General features: G+C 49.0%; 1 protein-coding gene and 1 pseudogene across 1 annotated transcript; one reads left to right on the top strand and one right to left on the bottom strand.

Moving 5' to 3' along the window:
- The first annotated feature begins 7,535 nt into the window (after nt 1-7,535).
- On the top strand, nt 7,536-9,742 carry Sppl2c (signal peptide peptidase like 2C). Its single transcript, XM_005008549.4, has one exon. It carries the CDS (start codon nt 7,594-7,596, stop codon nt 9,637-9,639), a length of 2,046 nt encoding a protein of 681 aa, XP_005008606.4. The 5' UTR covers nt 7,536-7,593; the 3' UTR covers nt 9,640-9,742.
- A 514-nt stretch (nt 9,743-10,256) lies between these two features.
- On the bottom strand, nt 10,257-17,307 carry LOC100730535 (RWD domain-containing protein 1-like; annotated as a pseudogene).
- Nucleotides 17,308-23,814: the final 6,507 nt, after the last annotated feature.

The raw sequence follows: 23,814 nt of genomic DNA, 5'->3' as shown, positions 1-23,814 counted from the left end.
GCACAGTGCTGAGCCACGGGAGGAAAGAGGCTTCAGAGCCCCTGAGCCAGGAAGGGCAGAGCTGGCTGTCATCAGAGATGCTGGAGAGTGTCTCTGGGCAGCATTTCACCTCAGAGAGACTAAGGAGGATGGGCAGCTTGGGGACCACTCCAAAGCTCTGGAGCCCACAGTGGGGTTGTTCTGAGCTTTGGGGCAGGGACCGGGTAGCTCAGGCCCAGGCACCTGAGCCATTCGCCTTTGGGGTTGGGCTTTGGGTGGGGAAGGTCTCTGCGAGCCAAAGCGGGTATGAGACATGTCACTGCCCGTGGGCAAAGGCTGGGTGGCTCAGCTGTAGGGTGGGGGGTCACCAAGGTCCTCCAAGTTTCAGTCAAGCCTGTCCTTCAGGACCAGAAATATTTTCTCCATGCCATACCCAGAAGCCACCATCTCATAATAAAAATGCCTGCACCTGACCCATTTTTCCTTGAGAGTCTCCCCGTGGGCACAGAACAGTGATGGCAGAGTCACGCTGCTTTCCAGTTAGGCTCCTGTCCCTGAAGGACAGCAGAGCCACTTCCTGAGGTCCTTAGCTACCTTTCCAAGCCACTGTGCTTACGGTCAGCCACCTGACGCCAGGACTGGGAAACAGCCAGACCTTGGGAAGCCATGTATTAGGGGAGGTAGGGGGTTCTGAAGTCCAGATTATAATACTTAATTGGAGCCATCTGAAGATTGCTTTGCAATCCATGAAACTCTTTATGAATGTACTAGCTAATGCTCAACCAGCGCAGGGAGATAGGACCCAGAGCACACTGGAGCCAAGGACACAGGCTTAGCAGCTCCCCTGGGATAGAAGGCCTTTGGGCTGCAAGTCAAGGGTGCTTTCAGGGACCAACATCCTAGAACTTGGGTTGGGGTTGGGAGACTGGGACCAACAAAGCACCTCTAGGGGAAGGGGACAGTGAGAAGGTCTTTGGGTTTCGGATTGACCTGGAACATATCCCAGTTGAAGAGGGGACCCACGACGGTGGCGGGGCAGCTGCTGGGGCCAGCAGGGTGGTGGCGATGAGGTCACTATGTACCCAGGATCTCTTCTCCACGCTCTCCACTCTTCCACTTCTGAAGATGAAGCTGAGCTACAAACCATGCAACCCAGGCCACCTGAAGCCACAGTGGGCTTCCTTGCACCCCACCCAGGCTCTGTGTACCCTCTGCAAGGATGCCCTGGCCTTCAGTCCAGGGGCGTCTCAGCATCATCCCGTGCAGGCCCCCTGCCTTCAAACTTGACTGCTTCAGTCTGGACTGGCTGTTTTCTGAAGTTCCCCAGAAGCATCCTGATTGCTCCTCAGTGTTCCCTGGGAGCCAGGTCTCACGTATGAATCTCATCCACTCTTCACACTGCCCTGTGGAGCCGAGGCTATTATGGGAAGAGTGATGAGACTGTCTGAGGGCACCGGGTGGTGGCATGGCTGGACAGGAACCCAAAGTGGCCTCCACAAAAGCCCTGTGCAGCGGGACTCTGCAAGTGTTCTTCCCTGCCCCTCTATGCTCTTATAGTGCCCCATCCAAGAACATTCTCCAGGTTCTCAAATAGCCTTCAGACATGATCTAGCTGTATGAGCTGGAGCCTGGAGAGCACAAGCTGCAGGCTAGCTACATCCTGTGTCCCCAGCAATTTTCACTCTTACCTCAGAGCATTGCCTCCAGCCTCCCCCGGCCCACCATCCCCTGCAGGTTCCGCTGACAGCTCAGTGTCGAAAGAGGCTTGGTCATTATCTTTCTCAAAGCCTCAGTGTGTTGGAACACGGATGTGATAACCCCCACCTGTCCTTTCAAGGGGTTCTAAACAAAGCCCCTGCTGCCCAACCTCCTTGCTCACTGGGGAAGAGCAAGGGGGTCTCTGAGGTTCGTATAGGGTCTGGGGAAGACTGTGGGCACCCAGCCAGGGTAGGGGACAGAGGATTCTGCCTCTCTTCATTCCCAGGTTCAGGGACACAGGAAGCAGTTGGGAGGAGGGAGCTGAGGGTGACCTGGTCCCTTTCCAGGCCTGTGCATTTCCAGATCATGCAGCTGGAAGGGTTCAAGGCCCACAGGCCAGGGTAGGAGAGGAGGCTAGGAAGCTGGGCACCCTTCTTGCCTTCCTGCGTGACAGCCCTGGGCTGAGACCCACCACCCGGGGTCTGCTGGCCTCACTGCCCTCAGTGGATAGAGATAAATGCTTCAGGCGACACCTACTCCAAACAGGAAGCAGAGACTTTACCCCAAGAGCCCAGGTCCTAACTGGGGGGAACATTGAGTAGGGAGCAAAGCTGCCATGCAGTGGGGTGGCGGGGGCACAGTAAGGAAAGGGCCCATCTGGAGATTACAGGTGGTGACATCTGCAGAGTCTAGAAATCAAGTTACACAAAGCCACTAGTCACTCATGTAATGCATCAACCAGGGCACGGAGTGGCCATGCAGAAACACCATTTCAGCCCTTGATGGGCCGGCTGGCAAGGTCCCTGAAAATTTTCAGCAAGCTGGGTCCCAGGAAGAGGCATGGAGAGGGCAGGAGCCTTAGGAAAGTTCTGCAAAGCAGATCAGGGAGGAAGGACAGGAGTAAGATGGGTTAAGGACAGCAGTGTTTCCTAACTGGGGCATGTCCTGGACTGACAGCGTCCAAGGGATCCAAATGAACCTGTCCAGAAGATAGAGTTGCTGCAGGAGACTGGAGTGGGCCCTTAATTTTTTTTTATTGTGGTAAAATACACTTAATTTAAAACTTACCATTTCACCCATGTTGAAATGTATAATTTAATGACATCAAATGCATTAATAGCCCATAAATATATACAATTATTATATATTAATATATGCACCTATCACCACTGTCTGGCTCCAGAACATTTTCTTCACCCTGTATGGAAACCCTGTACCTAGCAAAGTAGTCACTTCCCACCTCTTGATCCCCTAACCCCCGGCACTCATTAACCTACATTCTAGAGATTTGCCGCATCCATATATTTCCAATAAGTGGAATAGATCATACAGTATTTGCTCTGCCTGGTTTTTTTTTTTTGTTTGTTTGTTTTCCTTACCATGGTGTTTTCAAGATCCCTCCACACTGTAAGATGTGTCAAATCATCGTGCCTTACAGCTGACTGATTTTATGGACCACATCTCACCCATCCATCCGCTGATGGCACTCGGGTTCCACCCATCTATGCAAATTATTGCAAATAGTGCTGTGACAAGGTTGTGCATAACTGTATCACTTCTTATGGGTGACACCTATAAGTGGGATTGTGGGTCCTGTGTTAACCCTGTGTCTAGCTGGCAGCTGCACCCTTTGCATCTCCACAGCTGGGCTTGTGGATTTGAACTTTCCACATCCTCACTTGCTCCTGTTTGTGGGTGACAGTCATCCCAGTGGGTGTTGGCCCTTGGTTTCTAAGAGACCCTGAGCTTCCTTCGTGGAAGTAGGGCCCTGAGTGAGCATCTGGGTCACTCATCCTGGGAGGGGGGCTCAGAAACACAACCCTCAGCAAGGGGCTGCCCACCTGGATGGCATCCAGACACTGGAACTCAGACAAGCGGATCCAGTGACCACAGGCTATCTGCGCGAACTGTGCCTCCTCACGCCCAGACACCACTTAACCAACAGATTCTATGTGTCCTCTCCGCACTCAGAATGCTCCCTGCCCACCTCTTCCCCCACCAGCCATCATCAGACAGTTGTATTGCCTCCCTAATGTGTTTCTGACAGTTCACTTGTCATTTTAATTACTGTTTATAATCTAATTAAATGTTATATTAGTGGATAAATCAAAAGTACACCAACAAAGAGAAATGTTTCTTACAAAAATTTGGATGAATACTTAAAAAAATACAACACAAATAAATCTCGGAGAAGGCAGTTGTCCAATTAGGTGTTGTCAAGGCAAATATTAGTAATTAGGGAGAGGGAATTACCCCGTCCAATGGGGCTGCTGGCTAATTTGTAAGTTCCCTTACACTCACACCGTCTCCTTCAAAGAGTCCAGAGCTGGGTGTCACAGTGCGGCGTTCATCATTTTTTTGTGGAATCCCAAGGAAAGTGACCCAAAATTGAAAACTGGGGGTGGAGCTCAGTTTACCTAGCACATGAGGAGCTCTGGGTTCAATCCCCAGCACTGAAAAATAAGAAAAAAAAAAAGGAAAAGGTGCCTTACATAACAGGAGAGGCCTTAAGGAAGATGGGCGACTATTCTTGTTCTTTGAGAATTAAAATAGCGTGTGTTATGGATTGAATTTTGTCTCCCAAAAGATACGTAGCCCTAACTCCCATTACCTGTGAATGTGGCCTCATTTGGAAATGGGGTCTTTGCAGGTGGAATCAAGTTAAGATGAGGCCGTCAGGGTGAAGCCTAAGTGAAACCGACTGGTGCCCTTATCAGAAAAAGAGGAGAGACACAAAGACAGGGAGAAGGCCACGTGTCACAGGCGAGGTGTGAGTGACACTGCTGCAAGCCAAGGAGGCAGGAAGACTGTCAGCCACCACCAGGACGGGAATGCCAAATGATTCTATCCGGTTCTCAAAGAGAGCGAGCCCCTGCTGACACCTTGGTTTTGGACTTTGCGTTGGATAAATGCATAGACCGGATGACTTGAACAATAGACTTTTAGTTCTCAGGGAATGAAAAGACTGCGATCAGGGTGGTGGGGGGTTCAGTTCCTAGAGTGGCCTCAGATCCTGGCTTACAAAGAGGCTCCAACAAGGAGAAATATTTCTTACAAACATTCAGTTGAATATTTTGAAGGTTGCCTCCCGAGGCTGAGAGCTCACCTCTCTTGTCCTGCTAGAAGGTTGCCTACCATGGGGAGGGCTCCACCCTCCTGATTTAACTATTTTCCAAGGCTCCACCGCAAATGCCATTACTCTAGGGAGGAGACTCCACACACAAATTTCAAGGGGGACATCAACATTCAGCACAGGGCAGACCATGGCCTTCTAGTTGAGTGAGAGAATAAATTTCCGTTGTTTTCAGCCATCTGGTTTGTGGCAGCCTCAGGCAATCCAAGAAACTAATGTATAGGACATTTTAATGATTCCCAGCCCCTTCCTTTCTCTCCCTGTGCAACTTGCATCCTTTCTCTTCTTCTGATCACCAGCTGGGATATCTTAGGGTTCACCTTGTTGAACCCAAGGGTGCTCTGTCACTCAGCTACAACCTCAACTCTATTTTATTTGTATCTTGAGATAGGGCCTCCCTAAGTTACCCACGCTGGTCTCATGCTAGCCAGCTGCCAGCCTCAGCCTCAAATAGCTCGAATTATAAGCATCACCGTCATGTCCAACAGTGACCACTGAAGCCGTCTCCCACCCAGTCCAGGTCATCGCGTCCACACCATCCCGAGTCAGCACCCTGGCAGAGTGACAAACTATAAACTGAAATCTCTACCACCCAGTAGCTGGGATTTGAAACTGGTTTCTATCACTAAAATGTCACCTTGGAAAAGCCCCTTAGCGGCTGCTATGGTTTATAACGAGCTATCTCCCGAAGTCCCACGCGATAGGAGGTGGGGTTTGGGAAATGCGATCGGATCCGGGAGCGCTCTAGCTGGTTTGGTGTGAGGTGGTGGGCAGTGACTGGGCTGGTGCCCCCTGGCCCTGCCCTTCTCAATCTGTTTCACCTCCACCAGGATGCAAGCAGTTTCTCCTCTTCTATGTCCCTCAGCCCTGCCTGCCGTCCATCCTTAAACCAACAAGCCATGGGCTGGAACGTGAGCCAAACCTCTCCGCTTTAGATTGCAGTGCTGAGTAATGTCCTTTCCCAATGATAAGAAAGTGACTAAGACAACTCTTGCACCTCAGTCCTCCCAAATATAAATCGGATCGCTCTCTCACATCCCACGTTTTATGGGCATTGCTTTCTATTCCACCAGCCAAGACCAGCAAGTAGGACAGACAAGTTCTGTCCTTACAGAGCTTATGCCCAACCAGTGCAGGTCAGCGAACCCGAGAGGGAAACACGTAAGCAAGCAAAAACCAAAGACTGGGACAAGTGCTGTGAAGGAAGAAAGACCTGGTCAGATGTGGGGTTGCACACCTGTCATCCCAGCACTCTGGGCGGCTGAGGCAGGAGGATCAAAAGGTAGAACCCAGCCACGGCAACATAGGAACTTAGCAAGACCCTGTCTCAGAAATGAAAGTGTAAAAGGGCTGGGGATGGAGTTCAGTGTGAAGATGCTGGGTTCAATCCCAGTACAGAAAGGGAGAGAAGCGGGTGGTGAAAGCCCCAGTTGCAATAGTGACCTCGCCAACTCAGGAGGTGGCCAGGCTTTTCCGGAAGTAGCCATGGAGATGAGGTTACATACAAGGCCCAGATGACCCGAGAGCTGCCTACACCATCAGGAGGCCTTGCAGCACAGGACAAGCAGCTAGGTCAGGAGGCCTCAGCTGGGGCTGGGTACTGAGTTGAGGGTGAGTGTGGGGCTCTGCAGATGAAGGTAGGAACCTGTGCTGAGATCTCTGGCTGGGCCACATCACTACCATGAGCCCTGGGCCAGAGCCCAGACTCAGAAACAGAGTCCCTGTGCACTGTGGAACGCTGAGGGTATTAGGGTGAGATGTGGAGGCAGGTAGCAGAGCTCACCTCCTGTGGGGGAGGGGATTGTCACAGCATCAAAGGGAAAGGGAGCTGAATGCCAACCAGTGAGTGACAGGGAGAGCACAGGAGCATCAGAACCAGAGAGTTTGCTTCATCTTCCATTTCCCTCTTTTTTTGTTCCAGGGTCCATTCTTAGCTGGGCCACTTTGTGCTTCTCTCAGCCTCAGTTTTACACATCTAGGACATGGGTATATTAGGGAGAGATTAAGCTGCCACAGCAAGCTGAAGTCTTGCAAAGGATCACGTCTTTCTCTGATAATGGTCCTCAGTGAGTATCCCAGGTGACTGTCTCATGCAGGCCCAGGAACTGGGTCCCTTCCCTTTCTCCCCACTCCTCAGGACATTGTCCTCCTCCTTATAATCAAAGCCAGGCACCAACCTATCCTAGTTCTGACCCATGAGAAGGGAGAGAAAATTTATACCAGGAGTGCCATACTTTTCCAGCTGAGGCCCCCACGAGGCTTACATCATTTCTGCTCAATTTCTAACAGCAGAAACTTGGTTCCATGGCCAACACTAACCCCAAAGAGGCTGCAGATGACTTTTAGCTATGTTCCTGGTAGAGAGGGGGACCAATTTTGAAGGAGAGCTTGCAGCCCAGAGAGGAAAGGTGACTTTCCTGGGTCACCCAGTGGGTAAGGGGCAAAGTTAATCCAGAATCCTAGCTGGCATCCTCAACCCCATCTGCCCACCTCTCATTTCAAATCACCTGGTCCGATGCCCACTGAGGCATCTGCCTGGGCAGAGAGGACCCAGATTACCTCTCTACCTGGGCCAGGGTTGAGGAACTTAGAGGAAGCCTGTGCCCCGCAGTAGTGCCCTTGGCTGGGGACAACACAGCTTTATGACTAAGTAGGTGTGGCCCTGGTTTCCGGGATGGGTGCACAAACTGCTCTGTGACAGAAGGCCACACCCACCCCCAGGGAAGAGAGTTGGGCTGTGTGGGCAGTGAGCCCTGAGGTGACACAGCAGGCAGCCGAGGGGAATGGCGTGCTTGAGTTTCCTCCTCCCTGTGGTCTTTCTCCTCCTCCTTGTCAGTATCATGGCCCAGGGAGAGAATGGTGTGGTCCACGTGGTGTCAGAGACCTGGAGCAAAGACTACTGCATCCTCTTCAGCTCTGACTATGTCACCCTGCCCCGGGACCTGCACCACGCCCCACTCCTGCCCCTGCATGATGGCACCAAGGCATCCTGGTGCCCAGACAGGGACCCCTTCCACCAGGCCTGGTCCAGCTCCTCCAAGCCACAGTCCCTTCGCCGCACCACCGCCATGGCCATGAGAGGCAACTGCAGCTTCCACGCCAAGGGCTGGCTGGCTCAGAGCCACGGAGCCCACGGGCTGCTCATTGTGAGCCGGGTCAGTGACCAACAGTGTTCAGACATCACCTCGGTGTCCCAGGACCCCCGCCAGCCTCTGCCAGACCTCACCATCCCTGTGGCTGTGCTACGCTACCCAGACATGCTGGACATCCTCAGGCACACGCACGGAGCCGCCACTGTCCGCGTGGCCATGTATGTGCCCCCAGAGCCCATCATTGACTACAACCTGGTGGTCATCTTCATCCTGGCTGTAGGCACCGTGGCCGTGGGTGGCTACTGGGCTGGCCTCATGGAGGCTGCCTGGCTGCAGCGGCACCAGGCCCGAGGAGGAGGAGGAGGGGGGCCGGATGGCCACCTTCAGCCACAGGCAGTAGGAGTTCGTGAGGATGAAGATGACGAGGACTCTGCAGTCAACTTCACACTGGCCATTGCGGGTGCCGTGATCACCATGTCCTGCTTCATCGTGATTCTGCTCTATTTCTTCTACGACTACTTTGTCTATGTCATGATCGGGCTCTTCGGCATGGGAGCTAGCACCGGTCTCTACAGCTGCCTGGTGCCCTTCACGAACCACCTGCCACTGCAGCAATACCAGTGGTCCCTCCCTGGCTGCCAGTCCTATCTGCAGCTGCCCCAGCTGCTGCTGGCAGGCCTGTGCAGCCTGGTGACCCTCTTCTGGGTCACCTACCGCAATGAGGACCACTGGGCATGGCTTCTGCAGGACATGCTGGGTGTGGCTTACTGCCTCTTTGTCCTACGGCGAGTGCGGCTGCCCACACTCAAGAACTGCACCTGCTTCCTGCTGATCCTTCTGGCCTTCGATGTCTTCTTGGTCTTCATCACACCGATCTTCACCAAGACTGGAGAGAGCATCATGCTGGAGATTGCCTCGGGCCCAGCAGATTCTTCAAGCCATGAGAGGCTTCCCATGGTGCTCAAAGTGCCCCAGCTGCGCGCCTCAGCCCTGACGCCATGCGACCAGCCCTTCTCCATCCTTGGCTTTGGCGATATTGTGGTTCCTGGCTTCCTAGTTGCCTACTGTCACCGCTTTGATGTGCACACTCACTCGCACCAGGTCTACTTCGTGGCATGCACCATAGCCTATGCCATGGGCCTGATGGTCACCTTCTTGGCCATGGTTCTAATGGAGATGGGCCAGCCTGCCCTGCTCTACTTAGTGTCCAGCACCCTGCTCACCAGCCTGGCTGTGGCCGCCTGCCGCCAAGAGCTCGCTCTCTTCTGGACCGGCCAGAGCAGAGCTCAGCCTGTGGCAGGGCTCTCTGTTGTCCCTGAGGGTTGCTCCAAACAAGGACAGGAGAGCATAGCAGAGGACCAGACAGCTAGTAAGTTGAAGGGAGCCACTGACCAAGGGACAGGGGACTTAGACAGCAACTCTGGGGAAGACACAGCTGACGTGATCACCATATCTGAGGATGAAGCCACCGGTCAAGAGGGCCACAGTGAGAACTCTGGGGCCTGCAGTGATGCCAGCTTAGACCCCGATGACCTGCCCCCTGCCTCTTCCAGGGCTGCAGAAGACCTGAGGCCACTGATGCCGGTGGCCATATTGATCCCACTGATCGCACTGATGCCACCACCCTCAGAGCTGGGCCGCATTCACGCACAGACCTCAGCCCAGGATGCCAGCCTGCCCTGCCCAGGGCTCCATGGGAGGAAGGGCTTGAAAGTAAAGAAGAGCATGTCAACGTAAGCTCCCTGTGAGCTAGAGCCCCTGGGACCTATGCCTCTGACAGGGCTGGCAGAACACTACAGAGCAAAGCCATATGTGTGAAAAGTGTGGTGCATTAGAGAGAATCCACAGCCAGAGAGGAGCCTCTTTGCTTATTAGGATTTTAAGAGGGCAGCAAACACAGAATAAGTCTGTGCAAAGCTAGGCAGGTCACTGAGAATTTGTACCATGCTGCAGAGGAAAGACAGACTCAGAGAAGGCTGTGACTTGTACCAGTTTGCTGTGCAAACTGGTACAGGACTCACTGCAAGAGCACAATGGACAGCTACTTCCCCTGTCCCTACTTGCCCAGCCCCTCAAGCCAGAGCCCAGATCTTTAGTCAGCCTCTAATCCATCCCTGATGCCACTCCTGGCCTTGTTGTCCATCCTTTCCTTGCACTCAGGCCAGCAGGATCATTGCTACTTCTGGATATTTTCCAGGTTCTCTCTGTCTCTGTCTCTGTCTCTGTCTCTGTCTCTCTCTCCCTCCCTCTGACTGGGATGACGCCCTTCCCATCCCAGACACAGTTCCTAGCTCACTAGAAAATCCCTAAGCACGCTTCGAGCCTCAGCAGCATCCCTCACTGAACCTCTCTGCTCAAGGCACACAAAACACCACCAAGCCCAGCACATTCCCACCTTCAGCCACCTGTTGCCATGTAGTCACCGACATTGAATATGGCCCGGCTGTGTGCGCCCCCTTGTGGGCATAGGAGGGATCCCTGTCTGTCTAGAGGAAGGGCAGGTGTGGACGACAGGTAAGAATTACTCCGAGAATTGTCTTAAAGCGGGCGTGGGGGTACTGCAGAGCTTGGGGCTGGGGGAGAGAGAACAGGAGACCACAGGCATAGTTCCCATGCCTGGCTCACTGACTGCGGTAACAGAAACCTCTTTTCAGGTTTCATCTGCAAAATGAGACTTAAAATACCACGAGGCGGAAATGACCTGTTTAGGTCCTGGCTTTCAGGTCACACACTGTGTTTAGATGCGCAGCAAAGTGGGGTGAACGAAGACTTCCTGAAGGAGGTCCTGTTGGAGGAGGGAGAAAACTGCACCCCAAGAGACAAAATGTCCTGCTGGTTAGGGGTCTGGAGCCGGCTCCTCGTCAGAAATCCCAGCTCCTGCACTGATTTAGATATTGAGCGAGTGGCTTAATCTCTAGCTGCCTTGATTTGCTTATCTCGGGGACCCACTTTGGGGTGGTTCTGGGTAAATCTGAACGAAGTGGCTACACCAGGTAACTGACACAGTGCCCTGAGGGTAGGAATTGCTGAACCGAATGTTAACTAGGTTTATTTTTCTCCCCTTTGCACAACCTAGCAGAATCAAATTCAACTCCTACAAGGTCTTGGGGTGCCATCTGGCCTGGGCCCCCTCCCTCAGACCCCTTTCCGGCACAAGTGCTCACAGATCCCAACTCACTCACTTCCCCACCACAGGTGAAGGCCCCTCCTCTACTTGGAACATTCTCCCCCCAGCCCCACAATATACCCCCAGAATTTGGAGTGCCTTCCCCTCCTCCCACCAGGGCAGACGTTCTGTCCTCGGGGAGCCCTCCCTGCGGACCCTTCCTGAAGTACCTTGGCCTCAGCCACGTCACTGTGTACCTTGCCCCTTGGTTTCTTGTCCATCCCAGGAGGATTCAGCTCTGTAGGGGTAGAGGCCTCATCGCTGTTGTTCATCTGTGGAGTTTCAAGGAGGAAGATGTTGGGCCCTGGTATGTCCTAGGTTCTGTGGTTTAGACTTGTTGGAGGACTGAATGAGAAGCTGACCATCCTGCATTAGAGAGGGACACATGAGGGAAACCCTGGCTCTTTAGACAGTCTGACTGGAGTCCCACAAGGACTAAGGTCAGAGTAGAGGTGAGACCCTGGGAGTCTGCTTAGGCCCGGGGCAGGAGTGCAGGAAAGTGGGCCCCTTGAGGCCTCACTCCATGGAAGAAGGCCAGTCCTCAGCTCATAGCAGCTGAAGGCCCAGCTCCACGAGAAATGGTAAGGCTCTGAGGCCAGGACACTGACTGGAGGTGATGACAGTCCCTCCCACTGGAGCCAACTGGCCATCTGGCCTGGACAGCGGGCCACCACAGGCCCTGGCTCACCCCCAGCCCAGGCAGCCTCCCCATGGCTGACCTGCGTCAAGGCTGACCTGTGCCAGGCTACACCCCCGCCAGGCCCAAGGGGAAGTGCTGGACAGAGTCCAGTCCCCTACCCCAGAGGTCTGGTAATGAGTATGCAGCCTGGAGGAACTCTCTCCTGGACACGTGAAGTCAGGTGGCTCTGAGGATACCAGCCAGAGCTCCCTGTGATACAGCCAATACCAGCCCCCAAGGAGAGGAGTCTCAGGAAGGGCCTGGTGAGGGAGATCTCCCCTTCTCTTTTCACTTGGGGGCCTAACAGGGAAGTCAAGGCTGGGGGCCCTGGACTTCTGTGGTAACCCCTCCCCAAGAGCTTAGTACGTGGTGGTCAGACAGCAGGACTGAGCCGCTTACAGGAGTCCTAATTCCTGGCCTCAGGTGGATGATAACAGCAGCATGGTGAGTATTAGGGCCTCAGACTGTCTCGGGTGGCCTAAGCTCTACTCCTTACTGGGACATCATCCTGGCTGCCCAAGGAGATACGCAAGGCCTTTCTCTTCCCCACCTCGGACACTCAGCAGCAGTTCTTCCCATTTCACAGATAGGTATGGGCAAGGAATTTAGGTCAAACTAGCAGCCTGAGATGTTCAGCCCCAAGTGCCCAGCACAACTTCATGTCAGGTCGGGAGAGGGTGGATTGCAACTTCTGACATGGCAGATTCTTGGCTCTAACCCACAGTCAGGTCTGTAGTGGAACCAGGCACCTCTGTGTTTGAAGGTCTTATTTTCTCACCCCAAGCTGAACACCTCAGGGTCTGGCTTTGGTGTCTCGTCTTAGCTGGGCCAAATGCTGAGGAAAAGGGACTAATATACTGGCCTGGGTTAGCCATTCCCTCTCACCCTGCTAGCCACATCCAGTTGGGGACCACCTAATACCTCCTCCTCCCATGGACCCCCAGGCCTGGCCTCTACTGCACTCCTCTGGCCAATCCCAGCCTAGCCAAGAGTGAGTCAACATCACCAGCTCAACAACCAACTTCACCCTTTCCTGCATTCTAGAATATTCTGACCTTGAGGTAAACGCTGTCCTTTTTTTTTTTTTTTTAATCATCCTCCACTGGGCCTGACATATGATGTGCTCAATTAAACATCCACGGGATAAATGAATGTTCCCTGTGTAACTCTGAAGGCTCAACAAGTCCAGCTCCACGAGAAAGGGTAAGGCACTCAGGCCTGGACACTGACCGGAGGGAACATGCAATGGGTGTCACCACACTGCCTACCTACCCCAGGGTGGGAGTTAATATTGAGTCCTGCTGCTCTCAGTGGCCTGGAGTCATTTGCTCCTGCCCAGAGGAGGTCTTTTAACTGTGCTCTCTGCTTCACTCCGCTGAGGCACCCAGAGCTGGCAGCTCCCCCCTGAATGCTAGGGCACAAGATGCATGAGCAGGCACACACGTGTCCACACACACACACTCCAGTGTACATATGAATACGCATGTGCATACACAGGCACACACCCATACTGCGCACTCACATGCGCACACACACCTGAGCTCTGACCTTTCCCCTCTGGTCCAGCCCTTCCCCACCAGGTCTTCCCTGGGCCCTCGGGAGCAGGGGGTCAAAGTCCTTGCCCCAAGCTCACCCTTTGCCTGGTGAGCAGACAAAGCTCAGGTGTCACTTCAGGAGAGGATTCACTGTCCAGCTGCTTGGGGAATTCGGTGAGCTGACAGCTTCTTTCAGGGTTCCCTTCTGTCTTCTAGCTTGTTCACACTTTGGGGGTCAGGGGCATGGGGAGGCCCCACTAAAAGGCTGCGCAACAGTGGTACTAGGGCCTGGCCACGTCCACCCAGCACGGCTTCTCTAACAGGTGGCCTTTGCTTGCACCCCTCAAGGCTGGCAGAGCCTGTGCCCTGGACCATTGCCACCCTGCTGTAGTCTGCTCCCCTCCAATCCATCTCAGCCTCTGCTTCCTGGAGGGCCAGTCTGTGACAGGTGACACCTAAGGTGGGGCCAGGGCAAAATAGACGCCCCGAGACCATACCAAGAGCTCCAGGTGGTCCAGACCAGCTCTGCGGCTGCATTTCACTCAGGCCCCTAGCATTTCTCCTTACAACCTCATCTAATCCCAGCAAGAACACCATGGGTCTTAAGCTCATTTTTTTCAGCTAGTGAAATTGTTTGATGCTAGGGCTTCTGGATTCCCTAGGCAGTGAGAAGCAGTAAGGGCTCGTGGAATGACATCTAATCCAGAAAAGAAAAAGCCCAGAGAGGGTCAGAGTTTTCCCAAAGCCACACTGCAATAAACAGAAACGGAACAGATCTTTGGTCTTCTACTCTCAGTCCAGCAGGTTGGACCAGATCTGACCCTCAGCCTACCCTCTATTTATACTCCTCTGAAAACTCTGGTTCCACCCTCTCCCACCCCATTCCCTCAGTGAGTTTAGCTCCCATCTCCACTGAGAAGTATCCACATTGCTTGATAATGAAGGTGTGTGTGTCAGCATCAAGCACCTCCCCAGCTAAGGAAGGAGAGACAGCTGGATTCTGAATCCCCAAGACCTGGGCTCAAAACACAGAATCACTCATTTGCCACGTGATACCAACAAGTTCAACCATTCATCAGTACCTCAGTTTCCTCCCCTGTAAAATGGGCTGCTAAGACTTACCTTAGGGTTTGTTGCAAGGATTAAATGAGTATGAAAGGATTAGATGTGTATCACCAGCTGCACTTTGCTAAGCACTCAGAACAGCTGCAAACACACATTAACACATTACATTGTGTCCTAGCTTAGCACAAAAATTCCTAGAACAGCACCTGCCATTCCCTAGGGACACCTTCCCTGACAGAGTCCTTAGAGAAGCAGGTGTCCTTTACCTTTGGTCTCCCCTGCCCGTGCCCAGTGAGGTGTGGAGGGTGGGTGTAAGGTGATGAGCAGGGGACCATGGCAGAACCAGGAAGCAAGGACCCTGTGAGTTTACCTGACCCACCCAAAGTTTACACCTTTTTTCCTACAACCCTGGCTCTTGCATGCTCCTGTGCTGCCACCTGCTGGTCAGTAAGAGGAAACCAGGCAAGCGTGTACCATCAGGGAACTCATTCAGTGATAGGCTACCAATTAGCAGCACTCAGAAGTCTCTGATGGGTCCAGGATTAACCCTTTAGAACCTGGATTGTGACGAAGTTGGGGTAACCTGCAGGAGGGGATCTGATGTGTTATGAAGTGAAGTAGCCCCATGCAGTCTCACTGTGTAACCCTAAAGCCTGGAGACATCCATGCCCTCACACTTCTCCCACTGCAGAATCGGGCCACGAGGAATCCCTGTGCTCAGACCCCTGGCTCCAGCTCCAGGCCTTGTGGGTCTACAGCTATATGTGCCTCCTACCCAAGACAGTTCTGGAAGTTATTAATTTTGTTTGGAAACACCCGTCCACCATGGGTTCGCTTACTTTATCTTCAAGGTGGCTCCTCCCAGGGGACCACCTCTGGGCCTCTAGGAATCTCCTCTGAGCTCTCCGGTATGAGATCCAGGTCCCAGTCCTGACCGTGCTGAGGCGAAGGGAAATGTTCTCAGAGGGGAGGTGGACATGCAAGTGGGGGCTGCAGTCACAGATAGCTGCGGTGGTGGCTGCTAACCTTCCGAGGTGCTGTTCTGGGAAACCACTTGGAAGTAGCTTTCTCCAGCTTCTTAGAGTCTACAGGAGTAGTAGAAAACCCTGGCAGAAGGAACGTCTGAATAATGGTGTTGGCAGGGCCCCCAGAGACTTTCCAGAGCTGTCAGAGACGGAAAGCAGCCTGCTCGAGGCACACAGCAAACCAGTGGCAAGGCCCGGCAGCCAAGAACCTCGACACTAGCACAGGTACCCTTCTTCCACAGGAGACGCTTCCTGGCACACAAATGAGCACCTTTTGGAGGTTGCTTCATGAAGTCCCCAATTCCCCACATATTGAGGCTTCTTAAAGCAGGAGGCCCCGTGTGTGCTTTCTGATTTGACTCAGACACTGAAGTGAGTTTGGGCTGGAAAGGCCACCATCCTGACTCCTCCTCATCATGACTCAGGTCCTCTTCTCTGTCACTCTTGAGCCAGCCAGGAGCATGAACCGATGGGGGTCTGGTCTCTCTCTGCCTTGCTCACCCCTTACAGACCACTGTAATAAAATGAATAATGCCCTCCAAATAGCTCCATGTCTTATTCCTGAAAATTGTGCATTTCGCCTTATGTGAAGGGGGTTTAAACGAAGGGTCTTAAAGTGGGGAGAGCAACATGGCGATGGAGGCAGAGGCCGGAGCGATGCAGCCACCTCAGGCTAAAGAGGCCAAGAATGAATTTTCTTCACGAGACTCCAGAGGGAGCACTACCCCGCAGACATCTTGATTTCAGCTTAATGATACTGTGCTGATTTCAGACTGCTGCCTCCAGAACTGTAAGAGCATGTGTTTCTGAGGAATTTTTTTTTTATTCTGCTTGTTTTTTTTTTTTTTTTAGTGAAATCTATTTTATTTTTGCCTATCATTTGGGCTTCTGATTCTGTCAAAACTTAAATTTACTATGCAACAAGGCTAGAATCCAGGTTAAATTTTTTATTTATGTATCTCAGTACTGTAACACTTTATATGAAGGACAATATTTGGAATCCAAAAGTGACCATCATCTCCAGCATGGAAATTATGAGTTATTCCAATTCCTTGTGCATAAACCCCCTTAGTATAGCAGCAGCCCCTACGGTCTCCCTCCAACACTAAATAATGTTAAATACGTAATCTTCTGTTCACCAAAAAGAAGTGAACACTTTATATGTGAAGTGTTGTTGTGGTCAGCTTATTAAGTTCAGTGATGAACATTATCAGAAGAATATTCTCCTGAAAATTACATTTCCTTAGGAAAAATAAAAAGGAAAATCAAAACCCTCTCCACGTAGCCACAGATGCTGTGGCCATCAAGCCTCTCTGGAGAAGGAGACAGTTGTCCCTCTGTGGAGTCCCTTCTGGCATCTGCAGGGTCGTCGTCTGCGTCATGTTCAACGTCCTCCAGCTGTAAGTCACCCATTTCCTGGAACAAAGATTCCCCTACGTCCACACTGCTTCCTCCAGCCCCTTCTACGAACTGGATATCAGATGTGTCGAGATTGTGATCTGTTTCAAACAGCTGTTGGCCACTCGATTTATTATTTTTTCTGCTCAATCTTCTTTTATCTATTTCTAATTTCCAAACGTTCTATATCAAACTTGGCTTTCCAACATAAGAAATTCTACAGAATAATTATTCCTCTGCTTTTCTGCTTCCTTTTCTTTTAGTTCTTTTTCTCCTCTCTTCTTGTTTTTATCTGATCTATTTCATTTAGTTTTTCTTGTACCACCATCATTCGAGTAAAGGTCGTGACCACACCAAGATTTTCCTCAGCCTCAATGCTAACAATTTTAAAATGTCTTGGACATTGTTATCTTTTAGGTTTTCCTGGGAGAATATTTCATAAAAAGGATGTTCATCTGGGTATTTTTCACTGTACGTAATGGTGAGGGAAGTCTGGACAGTTCGGCAGCACATATAAACTGACAGGGATACAGACATGTTCTCCATAAGATATATTTTGAGGTGAGATGAATAAATTCTGGAAATGGATGACACAACATGACAACTCTACAGAGACCCCAGGCCAGGCGGCCCCGGGGCATGCAGGCATTTCTGTGATTTTTAATCCAATGAGACTGTGAGCATTTGTCACAGCAGCCTTAGGAAATGAGCCCACCATTCAGTAGACATCTACGGCCCCGGCCACCCATACTGTGCTTGACAGTTCAGAGGTGCCTTGATTCACAAAGTGAATTCTTTCCATGATTCTAGTCACAAACAAAATTGAGTGAGAACCAAATCAAATTTCCTCATAAGGTCAACATTATCCCTAAGCACTGGATTGGATGTGGTTCTCATCCAATTCCCTTTACAAACAGGACTGTGGGATTACATTCATGAACCGAGGTACCAAATGCAAACGTCCCTTGAAGCAAAGCATATAAAGACATGACAAAACAATGAAGTCTCCTCTGGTCCACTGAAGATGCCTTTTTTTATTTTTATTTTTTGAGACAGGGTCTCGCCACGTAGCTCTGACCAGCCTTGAACTCACTATGTCACTATGGAGCCCATTCTGGCCTCAGACTCTCAGTGATCCTCCTGCCTCAGCTTCCCAAGTTCTGGAATTATAGACATGTGCCTCCATGCCCAATGAAAGATTTCTTTCTGCTTGGGAGAGGTGGACACAGGGCAGCAGACAGTGAAAGGAAATAAGAGTTGGATTTTCGTTACTGTGGTCTGGGCGCGCAGCCTCGGTGGACACAACACTGTTAACTGTATTTTAGGGGAAACTTGGAAAGCACAGACAGATAAGAAAAGGCTTCAGTGGCTCTACACTTCTGATTTATGCCCACCCACTCATTTCTTTCCCTTGCATAGGAGGTTTTTCTAAAAATTTTTTAGAAGTTGTGCCAAGACATTTCTCAACTCTCAGAATATGGCAGAGTGGTAAACAACTCAGCCTCTCCAAGTTTTGGACTGTATTCTGGAAAATAAGAACTTGGGGAGAGGGGAGAGAAGTAGATTCCCTGGACCAGGAAGGATCTGACAGGAAAATTAAAACATGGATGAGGAAAGGGACAATTCGTACTTTTTTCTTTTGAGCTAGGGTCTTGCCAGGTAGCTCAGGCTGGCCCTGAATTCACCATGTGGCCCAGGCTGGCCTCCAATTTGAGACAATCCTCTTGTCTCAGCCTCCCCAGGGCTGAGATTATAGGCCTGCGCCTCCATGCCTAGCAAATCTGTGCTTTCTCCCCAGCTCTGGCTCATGATGCAATGGAGAGACTGAATCTGCACAAAGTGAAAGCCAGGATCCAGAGGGCTTCGGGGAGAAAGGTGACGTGGGTGCAGTGAGCTTCAGGGAAAACGTGGAATTCTGCTCCCATGTGAGTCCTTGACAGGCAACAGGTAGTGAGTGACTCGAGCCTAAGTGCCCTGGGTATCCCTGGAGAGAGTGCTTGGTCAGGCTCTCTTCAGTGGAGGGTTGATTATTCGAACCTGGGTCTCAGAGCAGCCACATGACAGCTTCAGTTCAGGGTTCCCAAAGTCACTGGGAGACAGACAGCCATGGGAGGCCGGCTTGGTCAGTTCTGGCTGGAAAGAAACTCTCCGAGGAGTCTGAGCTAAAGGACAGGCTCCTCTCCCCGCAGCCAGCAGCCAGGATCAGCCTGAATTGCTCTGGGTTTGAGAGCCTGTCACTGGGGTCCCTACAGTGATCCTGCTGCTCCTGGTGCCTGCATTTAGGGTCCTTATGCATTAAGATGACTTAGGCACGGCCCCCAAATTGTAGATCCCAGAAGATCCCACATATTCAAAATTGCAGAGAAATTTATTTATCTGTTTCCTTGTGAGTCTGTTTTAGTGAGAGTGGGCATTGTTTTTAGTTTTGTTTTTCTTTTTCTTATTGCTTCTTTCCCTTCTCCCTTTGTTCTTTACCAGTTTTGGGGGCTTGGGAATTTTTCCTTTGTCCTTCTTCCTCTTTTCTTATCTTTTTTTTTTTTTTTTTTTTTTTTTTTTGCGGCACCCGAGATTGAACTCACGACCTCGCACTTGCCAGGTAGGCGCTTACGCCGCTGAGCTAAATCCCTGGTCCTCTTTTTCTTTCTTTATATTTTCCTCTTTTCCTTTTTAATTTTTCTCCCTTTAATTTTTGTCTCTTATTTTTGTTCCTCACACAACTTCGCTTTTTTCTTTCAGTGTCTATTTCTCATGTTTTTTCTCTTACCTTTACCTAACCCTGTTAACATCTTTCTGTGTAAGATCCTTTGTACAACTTCTCTTCCCTTCTCTTCCCATGTAGTCTAACATTCCAAAATTTTCCTTTAAATTCTCCCGGTCCCCAATCCAATATCTTTAATAGTATAACCACAAAGATTTTAATCTTTTAATAGCTAATTCTTTTTTTTTTAATTTTTTTTTTTTATAGTTTCTTTTTAATTTTATTTAAGGAGAAAAGAAAAAAAAAGTAGGGAAAGGGTACAAGTTATACAGATTTACAGAAAAAAAATGAACAGTAGGAAATCACTAGTTAATGGATTACATATTGTCATCTTAGAAATAATTGTTCAAGTCACAAAATTAAAGCTTGTAAAGTGGACATTCCATCAATGATACTGCAAACAGTTCTGTTCATTGATCCAATAAAACTCTGTGATATCATTTTCTATCTTATACACTTAAATATACATGCAGTTATATAGTTTGGAGCACTTTCTTTTCCTCTCTTTTGTACCATGACTATTACACATTTTGGGTTTCATTGCTCCCACGGTTCTTATTACTTTTTTGGAAGAGAGTAAAACCAAATGTAACATAACAGAACAGAATCGGTCAAGTCAAAAGGGTGGACATAATAGATAATGTAAAAACATAATACAAGGTGATCAACAATGGTTACCATAATGCCTCCCGCTATCTCTAATAGAATTGCCTATATCGTTAGTTATAATACAATTGAACAAAACAGTAAAGAATAAAACCGACAAAACCAAAACATTGGAGACATTGTAGGTCTTCAAAAGTAGATAAAAGTCAACGAGAATGGGCGTCATAATGAATCTCATTATCTTCACAGCTGATGCCTAAACTTTCGAACCTGATACTATCCAGCAAAACAGAATAGGGGAACATCAGTTAAAAACCAGATGGTGAGAGTAATACAGGGCTTTAAATCAAGGTAATGAAAAGTCAAAGTGGGTTACTATAATATATCCTGCTATTTTTTTCCTTTAATTAAAAGGATAAAGATAAAAAAGTAAATAATGGAGTGGAGATTGAGATAAAAGAGGGCATAACAAAAAAACAGCGCAGATCAAAACATAACCATTTAAGCAGAATAGTGTTTCACCACCAGATAATCCTAACCTAAAAGTAGTTACCATGTTGTTTCTTTCTTTGAAATCCTTGAGTACAACTTCGTATACTGTAGCATTAAGTATATCAAAACAATGTAAAACCATTCAAGAGAATGACAGCATTACAGAGACTAACAGAAAATGAACAATGGTTTCTGTATAATCTCCTTGTCTTTAAAAGGTTTTTGCTTATACTATAGTACATAATAAAATCCAATAAGATACAGCCTATTTAGACCATTGGAGACAGAAGGACAAAAGCTAGATGAGACTTCAAAACAAGATGATACTAAATCAGTATTACCTATTAAGATGTCATTTTCTCCAAAATAGCTGTTCCTATCATCCAATCTTCTCTGCCTCATTTCTGTTGAGCTCTTTTTCTGTCAGTAGCTGTCAGTTTGTCTTCTTCATTTTGTTCTCTGCTCCATTCGTTGTGGCCTCTCTGCCATTATTTCTGGATTCTTTGTATTTTTCTTTTTTTAGAATATCCTGCAATGCTCTCTGTAGAGTTGAATTGGTGGTTGCAAATTCCCCCAGTTCCTCTTTATCCTGGAAGCACCTTGTTTTTCCATCAATTTCCAAGGACAGTTGTGCAGGATATCTCAATCTTGGCTGGAGATTATTATCTTTCAAAGCTTGAATTATTTCCCCCCACGCTCTTCGTGATTTGATGGTTTGTGCCGAGAAATCTGCTGTAATTCTGATGGGTGTTCCCTTGTAAGTGGTCTGTTTCTTGTCTCTTACAGCTTTTAATATTCTGTTCTTGTATTGAATTTCTGGGATTTTTATTATTATATGCCTGGGTGTTGCTCTGTTTGGGTTGTAGGTAGCTGGGGTCCTGTATGCCTCATACATCTGAGTATCTTTACCTTTTGCTAAATTAGGAAAATTCTCCTGGATTATTTCTGTGAGTAGCTTTTGTAGTTCACTTGTTTGTGTCCCTACTTCTTCTTTTATGTTCTTAATCCTTAAGTTATGGATCCTCTTATCATTTTCTTGTCTTTGTATTATTGCTGTTTGTTTCTTTGTTATTTTTAAGAAGTTTTTCATTTCATTCTCCCATATTACAAGTCTGCCCTCCAGTTCAGATAGTCTGTCCTTAGTTTCTTTCAAGCTGTTATGCCAGTCTTCGATAGACTTCTTAGTATCTTGGTAGTCCCTTTGAACCTGCTTCACGTATTCTATGCTTTCTCTGTTTTCTCCATCAAACAATTCTCCCCTTTTTTTCTGTTCTTCCATTCCACCACCTGTTTTTTCTTGGGTGGTACTTAGAATTTCTCTAACTATTCTGCATACTTCTAGCTTCAGGTCGTTGATAACTTCATTCCTGAATTGGTCTATGAGGCTCTCTATATGGCGCCTTATGTGTATTGGTGTGGTGTCTGCTATTGCCTGTTTCTCAGAATTGGGGGCCGAGGAGCCTTTCTTGTTGCTGCCTCTTCCCATGCTGCCTCTTCTTCTCTGTTCCTTATATATGCAAGCTTATATAAGAGGCCCAGCTTCTCTCCCAGTCAGCCACAGCCTGATCGAATTGCGCCAGTTAGGTGTTCCCGCTCAGCGCTGCGCACCAGGGAGTTACGGACCAGGCAGCCTACGCGTCTCCCCTCCCGGCCACCGTCAGGCTCTGGGATCTGGGTTGGGACAGTCTACCAGGTCCGCCGGCAGCGTCACGCAGGCCAGGCACTTTTCACCAATCCCGCCCGAGAGGGGGATGTGTGGCTGGAGTCGCCACCGCGCCCTGCTCCCGCAGGACTGCTCGGGCCCAGAAAGTCCTCTGCTGGAGTCAAACTGTGGTAGAGTGTCAGTTTCTCTCACTCACCTCACCACAAGTCAGTGCACGCCTCCCTGTCGTTCGCAGATTGCCGTAATAGCTAATTCTATAAAATTACTGCTGAATTCTTTTCTACTATGAGCAGTCACATTTAGTACATATTAACTCTAAATCAACAGCTGGGTTGTCTTAATGTCTACATCATAATCGTGGATTTCTTCTCTGGGATTAAGGGTGGTACATAATTGGTTGTGTTTTTTAAATTTTATTTTAAAGAGAATAAAACCAAGCAAAATAAAACAATAAAGCAAATCAAAAGAGGACAATATGGGGGCTGCGGATTTAGCTCAGCGGCATAAGTGCCTGCCTTGCAAGCAGGCAGTTGTAAGTTTGATCCCTGGTAAAAAGGAAAAAGACCAAAAAAAAACAAACAAACAAACAAACAAAAAAAAACAGGACAATACAAGTGACACAGGGTTTCAAAGCAAGATAACAGGAAATCAACAATGGCTACTTTAATGCCTCTTGTTGTCTTCAAAATAGCTGCCCAGGGCCAGAGATTTAGCTCAGCAGCATAAGTGCCTGCCTGGCAAGCCCAAGATCATGAGTTCAATCTCCAGTACTAAAAAAAAAGAGTGGAGGATTTCACTACAAAACTAACAAAATAGCTTCCCGTACCATCAGACACAGCAAAATCAAACAAAACAGAAACAGAATAGAACCAATAAAGACAAAACAATGAATGCAATACAGGACTTCAAAACAAGATAATAGTAAATCCAAAATGGTTACCATAATATAGCTTGTTGTCTTTGAAATAGCTGCCCATGCCATCGGATACAACAAGATTAAACAAGGCAAAACAGAATAAAACCCAACCAAACAAATAATAAGAATGATACAGGATTTTGAAACAAGATAATAGAGAATTAACAATGGCCACCACCTTCGGAAGGAGATCCCCAATAGATGCACTGGTATACACTGTGTACCAGTGTCCTCTGGATAGATGACCAGACCACTGCCTTCCACAAGGGTCCCAGTTCCTCCACATGCTCAGCAACATTTATTTTCTATTTGTTTCTTAAACAAATAGAAATAGCCATCCTCCTTGGTGTGAGGTGTATTTACAGTAGTCTTGGTCTATAGTTCTCTAACACCAAATGTCTTAGAGATGTTGAATATCTTTTCATGTGCTTGTGAGTTACTTGGTTTTCTTTTTTGAAGAAGTATATTGTCAATTTTCCACATATTTGAATCCAGTTGCTGTAAACTATGTATTTCAGGAGATTTCTATAGCAGATCTAGTAATTTTATTTCTGGGAAGCTAAGGTTACAAAAATGTTTGAAGCTTTTAATGAACTGGGCATTTCAAGA

The sequence above is a fragment of the Cavia porcellus genome, unplaced genomic scaffold, assembly GCF_034190915.1.
Source record: "Cavia porcellus strain 051 isolate PalLab524CR breed Dunkin Hartley unplaced genomic scaffold, mCavPor4.1 scaffold_32, whole genome shotgun sequence".
Classification (NCBI taxonomy): domain Eukaryota; kingdom Metazoa; phylum Chordata; class Mammalia; order Rodentia; family Caviidae; genus Cavia; species Cavia porcellus.
Note: the sequence above shows the minus strand (reverse complement) of the source record. Positions and strands in the feature narration are given on the sequence as shown.